Source organism: Anas platyrhynchos, chromosome 1 (assembly GCF_047663525.1).
Source record: "Anas platyrhynchos isolate ZD024472 breed Pekin duck chromosome 1, IASCAAS_PekinDuck_T2T, whole genome shotgun sequence".
NCBI lineage: Eukaryota > Metazoa > Chordata > Aves > Anseriformes > Anatidae > Anas > Anas platyrhynchos.
The window spans coordinates 125,843,746-125,860,222 of NC_092587.1; the positions used below are offsets into that span (position 1 = coordinate 125,843,746).

Consider the following 16,477-nt stretch of genomic DNA (forward strand, 5'->3'; position numbering starts at 1 on the left):
GCATGCAGAATATATAGGACAGCACCTCTGCACACTGTTATATTGCATTTGATATACTCTATTTGTATAGCCGGTGAGCATACACTTTAACGGGACTGTGAACATCTTTCAAATAGAGTTGGTGTTAGACCCACAAGAGCTCTGGGCAGCAAATAAGGAAATTCTACTCTGTACAATCTGACCCAAACTACTTCTGGGTCCAGCAAGCCCCGTAGTCCTGTTCTGCTTCCCAGCATGGATCAGGACCCTCTGCTTCTGACTCTGGGACTGGCACTGCAGGTCATTCTCTCAAATGGGTCCTACTTCTGGAAAGCTCTTCCTGATTTCTAGTCCAAAGTCACAATAACACCTCAGTCACCCTTAAATGAGCCAGGTAAACCCTGGTAAGCAGGACACAAGCATTAAAAATCTCTCCATCTCTAAGACTCAAGTGCAGTTCCAGCAGGTTTGAAGTTCAAAGCAGCTTTTTCCACCCAGGTCCTTTTCTGCCACGCTGAACTGTGGTGTAAACGGTTTAATGGGTCACGTGCAATCTCAGAAAACACTATTGTGTCCTGGCTGAGTGCCACCCTAGCCATTTATCTGAAATCTAAAGGTCATCATTTTCGCATCAGCGGAAACTTGGATGGATTCACATCACATTTCTGCCTAATCACACCAGATGCACTTTGCAAATTTGATTTACTCTTTCCACTTTGATCGTCTTTGAGGATGGTCACCCAGAGCTACAACACTAACCAAGCAACACGGCCAGCACCAGGGAGCGAGCTGGGCAACTCGTCCATCAGTCAGACAATGTGTGGACTTTCCTCTGTCATCTGCATCATTGTGCAGAAGGAGAAATGCAGCACTCAGTGCTTAGCAACTGAAAGCAGTTACCAACCTGTCCCCAGGAGAGCCACTGGTCTGGGAGATAGGTGCTGAGGGACAGCACTGGCTCAGATGCAGCTTCTCTCTTCTCCCTCCTTCCACTCAGAGCTACCAGGCTTCACCCAGAGGGTGTGGCGGAGCAGGGGGCCAAAACTCTGAGCTCGTCTCAGGCATCAGGAGGTGGAGACAAATCTATGATAATACAGAAGGAGCTCCTGGCAAAGCCCATTGCAAAGGCAGACTGACAGTTTTCATCACACAACCCCGTTTTCAGGGTCTTTGAGCGTTGCTAGCCTTTACCTGCTCAGATGAATATTGCCCACCTTGTCCAGCACTTAAATGGGATGGAGGGCAGAGTCTGGATGTGCAGGCTCAGCATCTAACAAACACTTAGTGCCTTTTCCCATGAAAAGCCGTATTATTCCCTGCAACATATCCAGGAGCCGGGGGCTGAGATTCAGCAAGGACACAGCTGTGGGACGATGGGGGAGCACGGCCTTCCAAGCACAAAAGCAGCCTGTGCATGCTCAGGAGAAACTTGTTGAAATTTAGCCAGAAGGGGCTGCTCCCACCAGCATCACCACGACGTGGCCATGCTCTGCCACGGTGCCACTCGTACCAGCAAATGATGAGAGCTGGCAGGGGCCCAGGGTGAGCCCACAGCCATCCTGGGGCTTAGTGCACTTGGGAAAGGCACCGGGTGGTGAGCTGAGTGGGGCAGATAGCTTGCGAGGAAAGGCTACTAAAGAGACTGGAATTTTGCTGTGGAAAGGAGAAGGCTGAGGGGGATGCAATCAGGGTTTACAAAATCTCTGGTGACAGCCCAAGCAGTGGGGACAGCCATGCCACAAGTCCCCACTGCCTCGGTTAGACCCAGCATACGTCATCTGCATACAGGGGCTGAAAGGTCCCAGCCCTGCTGGGGAGCTACCTGGACACCTGAAATTACATTTATTATTATTATTATTATTTTTTACTTTACATTTCTTTTTCTGAAAATCTGAGGAAGTTATTCACATAAAGCATTCTCCAAATGAACTTTGCAAATCAAGGTCTCTCATTAAGAAACTCCAGATTAAAGGTGTCTGGGCCTTCTTATTTCAGCCTTTTTGTACACGTGCCAAAAAAAACAACCTCCATCACATGCTGATGCACTCTTTGTCTTCCTGGCCAGGGATCAGTCAGGGTAAGATGGCAGATAAGGAAGGAGACTCTTGCCTGAAGCTCTCTGGTTTCACCTTAGGTAGCATCGTAGAAGGTGGGTGCCAAACCAGCCACCAAAAGTAACCACACATCTGACCCAGGCAGACAAAACCTGCTTGGAGAATTGGACCCTGCCTCTGCCTATAAAAAAAAAAAAAGACATGCAAAATACTGGGGAAGTCTCCTGCAAGAAGCTCATAACCACCTTTCCGATATATGAGTTTCACAGGTCCAGGAACCAGATCCACAGCTCTGGGATATGCTCAGCAATCGGAGGCTGCTCAACCATCACCATCAAGGGCACAGGGCTCCACGCTCCAAGCACAATGGTGCTGGAGGCAGCACTGGGCACTCCAGGGATAAAAATAAATAATCGAAGAGTAGGAATCACACCCTCAGTGTCTCAGAGTGGGCACATGGAATGATGTGATCCAAGTCTCGCTGCAGTTGTGAAAGGCAGAAAACCTCCCTTTCCTCCCACAGGCTTCGTGAAGATAAATTGCTGTCTGGGCATCACCCCGGGATTCACCTCAGGAGGTGATAAATAATTCTCTGTTCAGAAAGAGGCTCAGCAGAGCACTGGGACACGCCGTGAAAGCAGAGGCCAGGACAGCGCTGCTGGGATGCCCTGTAGGGGGGCTGTTGCCCCTGAGCACCACATGGAAATGTGGTCCTCAGGGCAAGGCAGCGGGGTCAGGTAATTAACAGGGTTGATTTGCATGCATAGGCAAAAGGAGAGGAAACAATGATTGTTTTTATTTAATTCTAACTTTAGAATTAATTCTAGCACTTTTTAGCTTTTAGAAATATATATATTTTTTAAAGTTAAAGTAGTTTGTGTGTGTGCACACATATATAGCACCATCCTAACGGACTGATAGGCAGCTAGTGAGAACTACCAGAGTATCTTGACTCGTGATATAGATATTTTTGACCCAACAGTAAATAATAAGAAAAGCAGAGCCTGTCGTATCTCAGGCAGGGATAAATGTTTCCTTCCAGGAAGAAAGCAAGGGGAATGGTGAGGACCAGGTTTCTCTGAAAGGTCATGCAGACCCTCCAGCTTCTGGTAGGATGGAGAGTATGCCAGCATGGATAACATCAAGAAGAAAATAACAGTAGTTTAACAGCATGCTGTGCCGTAATTTCAGCAGTTCCAGTTTCTCTTTTCATCATTTATTTAAGACTGTGTCTAGACAGTGCATTACCATTCACAGAATATATGACTAATGCCCTGAAAAGCAAAGATACTGGAATAATCTAAACAGAAAAATCACCTAGAAGCCAGACAAATCCTTTTATGGTTTAAAATATTCCCGAATTTACTTTGACAGGAAAAGAGTCAAGGTGACCACAGTATTTCATGGACAATCCTGCCTAGAGTGTATATCAACAATGTGGCAAGGGCGGATCAGAAGTTCTGCAGCTAAGCTTTACAGGAGATTTACAGATTTGTTAATGTTAGAAAAAATCTCACGGACACTTCTCAAGCCTAACATTCCTTCAGAGGTGCTTTTAAAAGGCATACAATTGTACCAGTAAAAAAAAAAATATTTAAAGTGTTACCAGGACGCCTTCTTCTCCACCCAAGAAGGTGATCTTGAATTCTGGCGGCTCTGAAGCACTTTGAAAATCATGATCCCTCAAGGAGTCCCTTGTGCGAATAGAGGCAAGCAGAACTAGCTGGCCACCCTTCAACATCTGTCTGACACAGTTATTTTCTTCTACTAGGACATCAACAAGCAGCTTTCTCCAACTGCTTCTCCACCTTGTCATTGGATTAATTTATTTACACTATGCATGTGCACACATGCAAGATGCATGTATTTGAAATGACCTTACTGAAGTTGCTATTCAACACTAATTAGATCTTCTGGAGAGTTTTCCCAGCCTGTAACTGCTGCTTGAAAAACATGCATTATCAGCAGTGGGTCCTATGCCCGTCAAGCAAGCTTGCCTGGAAATACCATAACATGCAGGTCAAATTGTGCCCTGGCTGACACTCCACCGCAGCCACGGAGACAAAACAATTGCAGGATACAGTAAGTGAGGGATGATGTGTGCCTAATTATGCTTTTCTTCTTCTTCTCTTGCAAATTGTTTTAAGAACAAATACAGCACAACAACCACTTCTGTGTTCTGACCTTTCTGTTAAAAGCATTTTCCTGATAGATACAGTATTCTACTAGCATATATTGCAAAAAAATACCTTGCAAAAAATGTTTGGAGGTTCATTTTTCCAATGCTCTGAAGCAATTTAAACGTAGGATGAACACATTCTTCTCGATGCATTCCATGACAAGACATACAGCTCATACCCTCTCACATCACATTATATGACCCAATGCAGGAGCAGGTTTGGGGACATTCCCATAGAACTGAGTCACTCAAGTCCTGTGACCCAAAAGGAGGGTCAGGGCTGCAATAGGACCTTTCCTTTTTGATCTTTTGTTACAGTGTCGACACTATATAAATTACCACAACCATAACATGAAAAGGGGAAATGGAGAAATGCAACGTCATGCAGAAAACAGTAGACAAAATTATGTCTTGCAGAAGTGTGCTGGATGCTGGAACAATCCAGTGCTGCCCTATCTAATCCAAGACCTACTCCAAAATCAAAATCAATCTAAGACTAGATCTTGGATTAGAAAATCTAATTCAGAATAAAAGCATACAACTTTTAATTAAAAAAAAAAAAAAAAAAAAAAGACATTAAAAATTGCATGGGTATAACTTGAATCTTCTCAAATACATATAATCTAGTGCAAAATGCTACCTGAATATTTTTTTCCAAGTACAACTCCAGCTTGACTACAGATGTTCTTAAAGGACTTAATATAAAGAAAACTAAATTCCTCTTTTATCAAAAAGGTTTCGTGACACCTTCCACTCCATTTTAATGCTATTGAAATCATATCAGTTTATACCAAACTTACTTGAGTAAACCAATACCCATTGGGACTTTGTCACAGGAACCCTTTGGAAACTTTTTGGAAACCCATTTTCCCCCAGGAATCTCTTCCACCTGTGACTCAAGTCTTGCTAAAAATTAGGAATTTCTTGTTTATAACTGCTAGTTCTGAAGTGGGAAGGCAGAATAGCTTCCATCTTGAGTCAAAGATGATTCCTAGGTAGAGTCCTGTTATAACTCAGAAGTTAGATCAGATCCACTACAAGGTTCGCTACTTTCAACAACATAGCCCTAGCTAACCAAGGAAGCACCTGAGAAAATGGGCCCTAACATAGTTTTGATAGGAAGACAGTTGGTACCATCTTCCGCAAGGCCACAGGTTGTTTGAAATTAACACCAAAATTGAGCTAGAAGCCTGGAAACTGACCTTGCTCCAAATCAAAGGAAATATTATCGTAAGTGCATCCTAAATTGCTTTTGAGAAGAAAGCTCCTAGAGTAGATGCAAGCACTGGCAGCAGACACAGTACACAACAAGGCTACATGAGTTATCCCACTTGGCCACAGATTTTGACCTGGACCAGGACAAGTACTAAGCCCTCCTTGGGATGACAAACAAGCTCTTTCTTCTTGGTCACCATGAACTGGCAGGAGTTTGTGAATAAGGCTGGCAAACAGGAAGAACCAGGAGCATTAGTGTTTCGTGTTTACTCCTTCCCATGTTGGGCTGAGTTTACTGTGGATTTTTACAGACTCACTCATTTCAGTGAACAGGAACATATTGCCCAGGGCTGAACTAAGCCTTTACATGTCTCAGTTTACATGAATCCTCCTCTAGCAGAAGCTTTTATATTAACTATTAATCTGACTAAAACTTACCTAAAGAGCAGTAGAGACCAACTTGTTCATACCCTTCACAGCAGTCTGTAAGGTTGGTGGTCTCAGGGACTTCAACTGTATGATACTGTGTTTTATAATATGTCCGGGGACATACCATCCACGGGATCCATCCACCACAGGAAGTGTTCTTCTCATAGGACTTTTGGTAGGCAACCATCTTAAACACATTTTTGGTCAGGCTATAGTTGCACAGATGATAGCCTAGCAAAGAGAGGCCTTTTTCTAGAAGAAAAATAAAAATTAATAATAGTAAAATAAACAGGAAAGAGAGGGATCGGTAATAACTTGTCACCCTGCAGCATAAGTTCCCTGCAGTGTCTAGTTAAATATGCTGTTACGAGAAAGCAGTGACAGCATCAACACAGATGAATGACTTCCAGGGAGGCTGATGTTAGGAAGAATGTCACTTAAGAAAATGGACAGAAGAAAAGATTAGTAGTGACTGCTTGTCATGGGAATCATTTCAGTCATAAAACGATCCATATTGGCAGAAAATTCAAAGAGCTCTCAGTGCCTTCAGGTACAAAGCAGAAAAAGGGTAATTTAACTCAAGTACTTGTAAAGTAAATTAATACACATTAATAGATATTAACAGTGGAGCAGAATAGGCACTTCCAGAGCAGAGTCATCCAAGCACTTTAGATGTCCACTCCAGGCTCATGCTGCTGAAGGGTTCATCTGGCTGTGCTGACTATAACTGGAAAGAAGGGTGAGAAACTCATGGGCAGATGAGTCACGGGAGGTGTCTGGAATAAGACATCCTTCAGACACCGCCCTAGGCTAAAACTGTGTGCTCATACATCACTGGGGAGGATTTCCAGGTATCTGAGACAAAAGGTATTCCTGGAGCTTCTGTGTTGCCTGCCTGCATTTGTAGTAGACAGTATTAGACCAGGACCTCTGAGAGATGCTGCGGTTCCTTCAATGTAAACGAAGTTAGAGATAAGTTCATTAACTACATACTTTCATACCAGTTTGAGAATGGGGCTCAATTTCTGAGGTTCTGGAACTGCTCACAAGGAGTATTAAAGTTAGTTTTGTTACATGCTTTACTTAAAACTGAAGTACTTGAGCAGGAGCAGTAAAAAGAAAACAACACCACCACAGATAGGATTGAATTAGCATTGAGCAACCTACAGTCATCTTACAGACATTAGGCTGTCCCTTAATAAGATGTTATACAAGCCATGGGGCTGAGTCACCCCGTGTCCCATTTGGGAAGGAGACGGGATAGAATTAAAAAGGCCTTTATCATCCTTGAGACAAAGCAAAAGATACTTTAATAGGGATAAATATGATTTAGCTGCAGAGATTCGAATGTAGTAGGATTGTTTTTTCTAAGAGCTCTTAGGGGACCTGGGCCAGTCAACACACGGACTAAAGCTAACATAGCATACACAACAAGCATAAAATGGAAGTATTTATGGTTTATCTTATTTGTACAGCTTATCTCTTGCCAGAGAAGATGAAACATGCAAAAACAATTCGAACAAAGAAACAAAAAAGTTACTCAGGTTCTTAGGAATCATGTGCTTTTATCACGTTTAGCTTTCCAGATAAACAAATAATATATGTACAATTAGAACAGGACTGGTAAAAGAGCTTAGAACAGGATGATGCATGTGCAGTGCAAGGACAGTCCAGCAGAAGTCACGGGACAGATGCCGTAGGCCACAAAATGTCCCTCAAGCTGGTTCCACCAAATGACTCAGAAGGCCTTCCTCCAGGAAGGAGGACAGAGGTCTGATCATGAAAGCCCGTAGCCAGCCACAGCCTCCCTCCCCAGCTGAATTTAGGACATCCCTCAGGGAGAAGGGAAAAAAAAAAAAAAATCTGGGTTTGGGAGCAGAAATCACAGATCAAGGACTGTTCTTCCAATGCGTGTGATTGGTTACCACTTTATATCAGGCACAAGCAGCTGAGTACGGAGAGCACTGGAGACCCATGCTGTCAGTGCAGAGCTGAGGCTGCAGCAAAGGCATAGCACTGGAAAGCTAAAAATTCCAGAGTCAGCTGAGCTGGCTTAGGCTTTACAGCAATGTGCAACATAAATACAGGTATGAAACTGAGAATAAAATGGTATAGAATTAGACACAGTTTATAATTAGAAGCTACAGCTGTCAGAGCAGATATGAAATCATATTTCATTCTTAAACATTGATACTAGCTATGGAATGAGGCTGCCAAAGCCAAAAGAGAAGGTCTGAGACATGGCTCTGGAGGTACGGAAAGATACCCTCCTGGAAGAGGTTAGACTGAAGGTGACAGGAGAAGGTGCAGCACCACCAACCTTACCATCACCCGCCACATCGATCCAGTTTAAAATAAGTTTTGGCACTCACAGCATTCAATTATTTGCTGACAGCAGTTTCCTGCTGAGCAATGTGGCTTAGATCAATTTGGGCTCCTTAGCAAATTGGCTGTCAGTTCTCATTAGCCCCCATCTATGGGATTATGGCACTATCAAGTGGAATCAAACAACACTGGCTGCTTTTTCCAGCAGCACAGAGTTAATAGCAAAGCAGAAGAAGGGAGTCCCCTACCACTGGCAGTGCTATGTTAGTCATCTCTGGGCTTCATGTTTTTATCTTAGCAATCACCAGCTTTCAGCACTGGCAGGAAAAAGTATTAATTTTATTGTGTTAAGCAAGAGGAAAAAAAAAAAAGAAAACATTAAAGCACCTGTTTTGTTAATAGAAATAGATATTCAGGAGAAAGGCTGCAAGGGAAGCCTGTGTTAGGAGCAGGCTGCTCAGAACTGAAAGTCAAACCCAGAGCAGAGCCAGAACCTGAGAGCAGGATCAAAAACTCAGCAACAAAAACAAACAAATAAATAAATAAATACAAATAAAAATAAATAATTATAAAAAAGATGGCTTTTACACCACAGACTTAGTTGCAACTCTGGAAACCTCACAAGAGCTGCTCAAGGGCCAGAAATGTCACTGTGAGCTGAAATCTGCAAAACCTTTCACTGGAAGACAGCAAGAGCCAGAGATGAGCCCCTCTCCTGCTTTGCCATAACCTCAAAAATAATCTGTTGGATCAGGCTCACGGAAGGCAGATTCAAATGCAACTTTAAAAGGCAGAGGCTCTGAAACATGGGGAAAAAAATGGGTTGAGAATTCAGTTTTTCTGGTCATTTCAAGCTCTTTCTAAAATCAGAGACATTGCCTTGAAGCAGCAGCAGAACAGGCGTTCTGCTGACTCCCGACCTCTAGCAACAGCTTTTTTAAATGTGGCTTTGACAGGATAACAGAAAAGGTTGCAAAGCTTTTAAAAATATGGTTTTGATTTTAACTGAGACTCACAAAACATCTTAATTAAAAAAACGCAATAAAAGCCAGCCAAAAAATCACAATCTTTTTTCATCTAAATAAATCAAACCACAAATTAAGAATGATTTAGGATTTAATATAACAGTTAAAACCCGGCAACTGGATTAGTTGTTTTTTCTTTTTTTCCAAACTACAGCCTACAACATAGATGAAAGTTAAACACGTCACCTACGGTCTCATTTTATGCATCTCTCAGAATTTGCCATGTACGCTACCACATAATTTCCTCCAAAAGTATATTCTGAAGACAATTCTCATAAAAATGAGCACATTCCTGAATGTAAAGCAGTAATCCTACTCATTTACCTGTGGCACAGAGGAAAAGACAAGACTTTTGCCTGAAGACTAGGATTTGGGCACAAAAGGTGAGGTTTTGTTTGGTTAATTGTCAACAGAGACTTCCATAAATGGTCGCTGCAATGCTGCCAGCTCTTTGGAGAGGGCCACTACTTTATTTATTTGAGATAAGGAGATATCCCACACCCAACCCAAGCTGTCCTACAGAATAACTGTGGTCCTCTGCACTGGTTTGCATCACTCACCTGTGATTTCATTTCCCCTTCCCTGCTGCGTGGCTGCCCAGAGGATGAGAACCAAAACCAGAGTAGGGACCCTGGCCATGGTGTCGCCTGGCCGGGATGAGCCCTTCTTGCTGCTTCGTTTGCAGGGCAGTCCAGCTCAGTTGGCCTCACTTTCAGGCTCTTAGATCAAGGGAAACTGTGCTGTGTTTGTTCTCCTGCTGCAGGTGGGTGATAGCTGCTAGCAGCAGAAACAAAGGGACTCCGGTGGGAATTTCGCCGCTTCTCTCTGTTCGTGCTCTCCCCTGGGAACCTGCCTCTTCTGCCTGCCCGGCTTCACCTCCCTGCATCACTTTGAGAGCAAGGCATTCCAAAATTCCTGGTTTAATCCATGGTTATCCCTCAGAGCACTGATTCCCTCTTTGCCTTGAATACCTGACACCTAGGAGATAGGTTTACATACCTCAGCTGTCAGGTATATATATGCTAAATTTCGTTTCTGTTCACACATCAGATGATATTGTTTCCAGGTCTTGAAGATGAGTACAATGTCTCTGTCAATGCTTTTCCTGAATTTATGCTGTTTCACTGGCTGTTCTCACTTTGCTCCTCATTTCATTGCAATTTCAGCACCACATAAGCTAGAGTAGCGCTGGCAAACAAGAACGCCTAGCAGAGAGGGCATGAGTCAGTACGCTTGAGAAACCAAAACCCCTTTCTTTTCTTCATGTAAATCACAAAGGCAGGCTCCCAAGAGGAATGTGTCTGTGGCTTTACAATGCACGACAATAACTTACTAACTTGGCTTATACGCAGTAAAGGACTAAACCCAGCTCAGTATTTTATTAGGAGCTGACAATGAGGTATGGAAAGTCACAGGTACAGTTCTTTGAGCTGATGTAATATGTTTAGATCTGTACTTAAATACAGATAGCAGCACCATAGGCAATTTCATGTGCATAAAAGACCCAGGTGTAAGGGAGCTAGAACCACAAACCCTTTCATTTCTATATGTGCAGAATATCACTAATACAGTTTCTATAAAATACTGCCAGGCAATCACCTTTTCAGCACTCACAAGGCAGGACAGTCAGGGCCCTCAACTGAAAAATGGGTTTGGTGAAAAGTGCAAAATGGGCATAGGAGAACATTTCAACCAAATATATATATATTGGTTTGGAAATATTGCTGCTATGCCTGAGGAGAATGTGTACCTTAGCACCCTTTCTCCTGCCCACACCAGGATGTCTGGTTGGGCTGCAGGTCCCAGGTGTACCATTTTTATCTCCTCTTAGCACAGGGAGGCAGCTGGGAGACTCTGGCTGTAGGCTTTGCAAAGAATGCATTTGACTCGAAAATCCCACTAATAACATTAAAAAAAATAAATAATGATTGAAAATTTTCAGCTAGCTCTAACAAAAAAAAGATCTGCAGTACTTAGAAATGACTTGGCACTTTCTGCAAGAAGCTTATGTCCTGGCTAAATTCAAATATGGGTAATTCCAGGCTGATATCTGAACTGGATTGTGTTGGGGTCTCCCACTTAGAATCCTAAATTGCTGGATAGGCTGCCATATGTCTTAAACAGCTGCTGCTTTCAGAGTTAGCTGTAAAACAGATGTTACCATCTTCAGCACTGAGGACTTCCATGACTGAAGATAATCCTCCAACTTGCAATAAAAGACTAACATCTCCGATCTAGAGTATTTAGGTACACGCTCAGTTTTAGGACTTTTAGGAAACATAGATCCAACTTTGCATAGCCACAGCTCAGCCTTAAGGCTGGCAGCTGTTGCAGGCCAGTACTCAGGGAGAGGTGACCAACAGCGAGTTGCAACTTCATTGCAGGAGTGATTGAAACAGTTCCTACACAGATATGCAGAAACCCCTTTTCAAACAAAACTGTAAGTAAGGTCAGTGGGTGTTTAATCTAGGTAAGAAAGGGATACAAAAGACATATACAGCAATGACCTTGTAATTTTCAAATTTTTAGAGGTTCTGAAGTATAACTGCTTTGTTTCTTCAGCATTACAACCATTTCTGCACTCAACAACTTCATTTCTCAGCCATGCAGGTGTTGGAAGACACCACTCAGTCAAATAAGCACACATCCTGTGCCTGTACAGCCATTTTCAAATCTTCCAGACATATTCTTGCACTGCAGTAAGCAACTGCAATAAATTTAGGATGATGCCCTGCAAGTAGCATGTGCTCCTCGTATTACTGTAGTTGCTGTAATGAGTTGTGTTTACCCAACACAGCTCAATACAGAGTCTCCTGCAGGGAAGCTAGATAGATTTATCAATCATTTTGGAAAACCAACCACTTGTGCACACATTGCTGGTTACATGTAATTATATTTTTAGCAGCTACTGGTGTATTTCACAAATAAAGTTTTGGTGTTTTTTCCCTCGTTCCTTTCAACTAGGTGTTAACTTAAGACCCCAGTGGAAAATTTGCTCACTTTTGCTATGCTGATGAGGAAGGTCAACTGAGAGGAACAGAGAAGGAAATGCTTACTGGAATCAAATCCCTGGCTGTGTGGTGCTGGTAGTGTGCTGGAGTGCACTCTGGGAGGAGCTCATCACAGCCCTCCTGGCCCAGTCATCAGGAGCTGATCTGTTCTCTTGGCTCTGTTATACTTCCTGCAGTTATGTTTCTAATGTCTGAATTGATCTGAAGTGTGTAATTTATACAAAGAAGAACTATGCCAATAAAAGCCATGTAAAATCCATGCAAAAAAAAAAAAAAAAAAAAAAAAAGTATATGTTTAGAGATGGGACACACAGGATTTGACTCTCCTGAACTGTATAGTATCATCGCTGAGGGCAGGTTTTGTCATCACGCTCCTTAGGCATTTATTTCTTTAGAGACATACACTTTTGACTTACTTAGTCACTTAAAGATCCTGATCTTCTTTAAGCCAGGAGTTTGACACAGAAAGGTCAGTTGCTGGAACACTTCTTTTTGCTTTTGCGTTATTTTGTCTATGAAGTAATCACTATACCAGATACCCAAAACATTCATGACGTTTCAAGACAGACTGGCTTGCATGCAGGAAGCAGGACTATGCATTTGGGTTCCATGGGAGTATAACCAGGCATGGGTTTTGGTTCCATGGGAATCCAATGAAAGCTGCTGAAAAAGCGTGCTCCAGAAATCAACATGTCTTCTGTAAATGTACAGAACTTAAAGCTTGCGAACCATTAAATCGTTCAACCTGACCTCTTAAAATCAGCCATTGGTACAGGAACTTTATAGCCTTCAAGTTGTCAGCTGTCAAAACTGGCTCTAGTTGGCCAGCAAGGCCAGAAGGTGTTAGAAGAAGGCAACAGGATGACTTAGCCAGAAGAAACTTTATGCAGTTAAAGACGAAACAAAATAAATCACTCATCATCATCACACAAATTTATTCCATTTCTAAAATTCAGTATTTACTATTGACACCTTAATGTCTGCTCCTGACAGAGGTTTGTACTTCTCAGATATCTGAACTACTCAGCCCTCGGAGATAAAACTCTGGTCTGGGATTTGAGAGACCTCAGCTCCCTGCCACCAATCTCATGTGTGGCCATGAGCCACAGGTCAAACTTGCCAGTGCAGTGAAGACATGGGGAGAAGCAGAAAGTCCAACATTTCAGACCCTGTGGAAGCCAAGGCTACAATACTACAGATGTGTTTTTGCTTATGTTAGCTGAAAAAAAATAAAAATTAAAAAAAAAATAGGAAAAACACAATTTTGCCAGTATATGCCAGGCCTGTGTGAGGATGGACAGTAACCTGGAAGCTTTTTGAAGGGGTCCTTGTTTCCATGAGCTTCAGACACATCCAAAAAGTGGAATAGTAACACTTGCTTATTTCACTGATGTTTTTTGGTGACAAATGCACCAAAAACAAAAGGACATTCACAAACGACAGCAGAAAACCATTCACTGGAAACCCTAAGAGTTAATTAGCTCAGCTGTGCAGACAGAGCAGCCCCTGACTGCATTCAGTGATTCGTTCTGCTTTACCGACAGACTGTTCCTCAGGAAAATCTTCGGGTTGTGTTTTTTTTCCCTGAACATGCACAAAATGTTTTAAAGTGACTCATGAGGAAAAAGCTCTTATTGGTAACAGCAGGAAAAAATATGAGTCAGGCGGAGGTCATGCTGAACCTCTGCCTGGCCTTGCTCCTCCGACTGAGCGCCGATTGTGCAACCTCAGCACAGAGAAGCTCTTGTTTCCTCCCATGCTTTAATCGTGTGGTCCCGTTCCCAACACCGAGACTGGTACCAGATGTGAGGGTTGGTCACACTTCATACATGGCTTAGCAGTGCTGCAGGGAAGCACATCCCACTGAAGACGTTTCATGGCATGCTTGTTTACAGCTCTAAAAACAGGCATTTTCAAAAGCAAGCAGGCTGGGTGGCAGGTATTGCACTTTGCTATGATGGTTCAGTTGGAAGAAAAGTCAGAAGGTCTCTTCTGCTCAGCATCTCCATGGATTACATGGGCCAGGTCTGCCTGGAGGCCCCATTCAGCCAAGAGTAAGGCCTGCACCATGCAACCAGAGGTTCTCCTCTCTGTCCTGCTGGCTGAAACACCATCCCTTGCAGCAAGGAGCCGGGAACACAGCTGTGACACCAATCCTGTTCTTTGCTGACCTGGCTCCATGGGGCTCAGGAAAGTAATGTCATGCAAAGACCAGCCACCAGCCCACGGACATGGCCAGGCTCCACCAGTTTTGCTGAGGTGGCTACCTCTATCTTTTTTTTCTATCATGGAGAGCACCTGCTGCTCCTCCTGGAAGAAGGATGACTTCCCACTTCTTAAACCTCCCAAGCCCATCTGACACACAGGTGGGATACAGATGGGAAGGACAGGGGACTGTGCACTCCACTGACAGATACCCACGTGAATCCATCTCTTACATACACACACACACACAAAACCTGCTTCTGTTAAGCAGGTCTGAAGCACAAAATAAAATGGCCAAAATATACCATCCACTTCCCCTTTTTAATCAGCACATGATCCTGCTTACAGCTAAGGGACGTACACACAAAACCAACCACGTGCTTCTGATGAGAGATTTATCTAACTGTTTGCACAAACCAGTCTGTAATCCAAGCCCTAGAAAACATTTCACAATTTGTAGAACATCTTTCATTGATGCATTACATTTAAACACTTACAGAAAACATCTCACTTTGAAGGACCTAAAGGGAAATTGCTTCTGTGTGGTGCTGAGCCAGTTCAATTAAAAACAGAGAAGCTCATGAAAGAAGAGGAGACTTTTCAAGCAGAAACACTGAACTAAGGGAACCTTCGTATACAGGCAGGGCAAATTATGGCACCCTCACCTACTGCATGGATACTAAGTATGGACATCAAGACAGGTTTGCAAGAAAACAGCACATTTTAACTTGCTTAGAAGGTACAAACCCTTGAATGTATTTGTTTAGAAGAAGGAACACAGTAAGTAGTTTTGGGAAGGCGTAGCATTTCTTTTTTTTTTTTTTCTCCCCTTGTTAATTACTTCAAGTGTGATCATCCCTAATTACTAAGTATAAAGGAGTTAGGGGAGACAGGTTTTTCAAACAGGCAGAAGAAAATAAAAATAAAAGTAACACAGAACAGAAGCTGGGGTTGCAAGAAAAAGAATAAGAGAGTTAATATTTGTGCCAAAATGACCAGACAAGCTATGACTACAGACCTGTGTCTCTGAGGGAATCTAAACAAACATAAAAATCCCCAGTAGTTTCACAGATCTCACTGTATCCAGTGAAAAAATGCAATGCTTTTCTTTCTTTTTTTTCTCTCTCTCTTTTTTTTTTTTTTTTTTTTTTTTTTTAAGAAAATCCTGGCCTTCTGTCAAGTGTAGCTGTTGTTTTTGAAACTACTTCTGTTTTGAGATTGATACTAAATCATCAGTGTGATTAAAATCAAAGGATCTGTGTTTTTTTTTTCCGCACCCTTGCTCATCCCCTCCCCACAAAAGCAGACTATGTCTTACAGACCTGTAAGAGCCACTGTGCCAGGTGCCTGACAGAGCCAAGCCAAATCTTGCCCAGAAGGCACTGCTGGGCTAAAAATCCCTCTGAATTGCTCAGCAGGAGGCTATTAGCATCCTGCTCTGACTCTGCATTTTGACGCGTATACATTTGCCACGGTTTCGCCCACCAAATGACTTCTGTCATCCGAAGCATCTGTTGAGTTCAGGCTTTTGCTTAAACAGTGTGACAAAGCTCCAGCTGGCACCGTGTTTTCCGGCATGCTAACGAGGTTTATTCCGTCAATACCTGTGAATTAAGTAACAGAAGAGTGGGAACCTAATACTAAGCCCCAGACGTCAGGCAAGGGGGGAACTTTGCAGGGCTCTGTGCGGGCAGAAGGAAGCCTCCTTCCTTCAGCAGGAGTTTCCCATTATCCTGGGGAAGAACCAGGCTCCTTTGCAGTGTATTTTCTCATCTCTGATCTTTCCACTTCTGATGCCAGGAAAAGTTGTTGTTCCTACTCCCTCTCCTCCATGCAGCCCATGCCCCACTTTGGCAGCACCGTCTGTTTCCCCAGGTACTGAGAGGAAAATCATCCTGACCTCCTCACAGCCTGAACTGCTGTCACAAACATTTGCAGTTTCCCTACTATACCCTAGTGCTGAAAAGGGAAGCAGAAATCAAAATGCTGGCTTGGAAAAAGATAATATTGCATCACGGGCTTGGTAGTCCATAAAAGACAAAAGCAATTGACCGC

The 16,477-nt window shown here is 43.0% G+C and overlaps 1 protein-coding gene across 4 annotated transcripts in view; it reads right to left on the reverse strand.

The window, feature by feature from the left end:
* Nucleotides 1-10,424, reverse strand: part of UMODL1 (uromodulin like 1) — a 48,919-nt gene extending 38,495 nt beyond the window's left edge. For 3 of the 4 annotated variants that reach the window (XM_072028502.1, XM_072028492.1, XM_072028486.1), the window contains exons 1-2: nucleotides 9,767-10,424; nucleotides 5,866-6,108 (exon numbers count right to left, since the gene is read on the reverse strand). In XM_072028502.1, the coding sequence (XP_071884603.1) occupies nucleotides 5,866-6,108; nucleotides 9,767-9,845 (322 nt within the window). In that variant the 5' untranslated portion in view covers nucleotides 9,846-10,424. The remainder of the gene's footprint in view (nucleotides 1-5,865; nucleotides 6,109-9,766) is intronic. The other variant, XM_027448566.3, reaches the window with a different exon arrangement.
* Nucleotides 10,425-16,477: the final 6,053 nt, after the last annotated feature.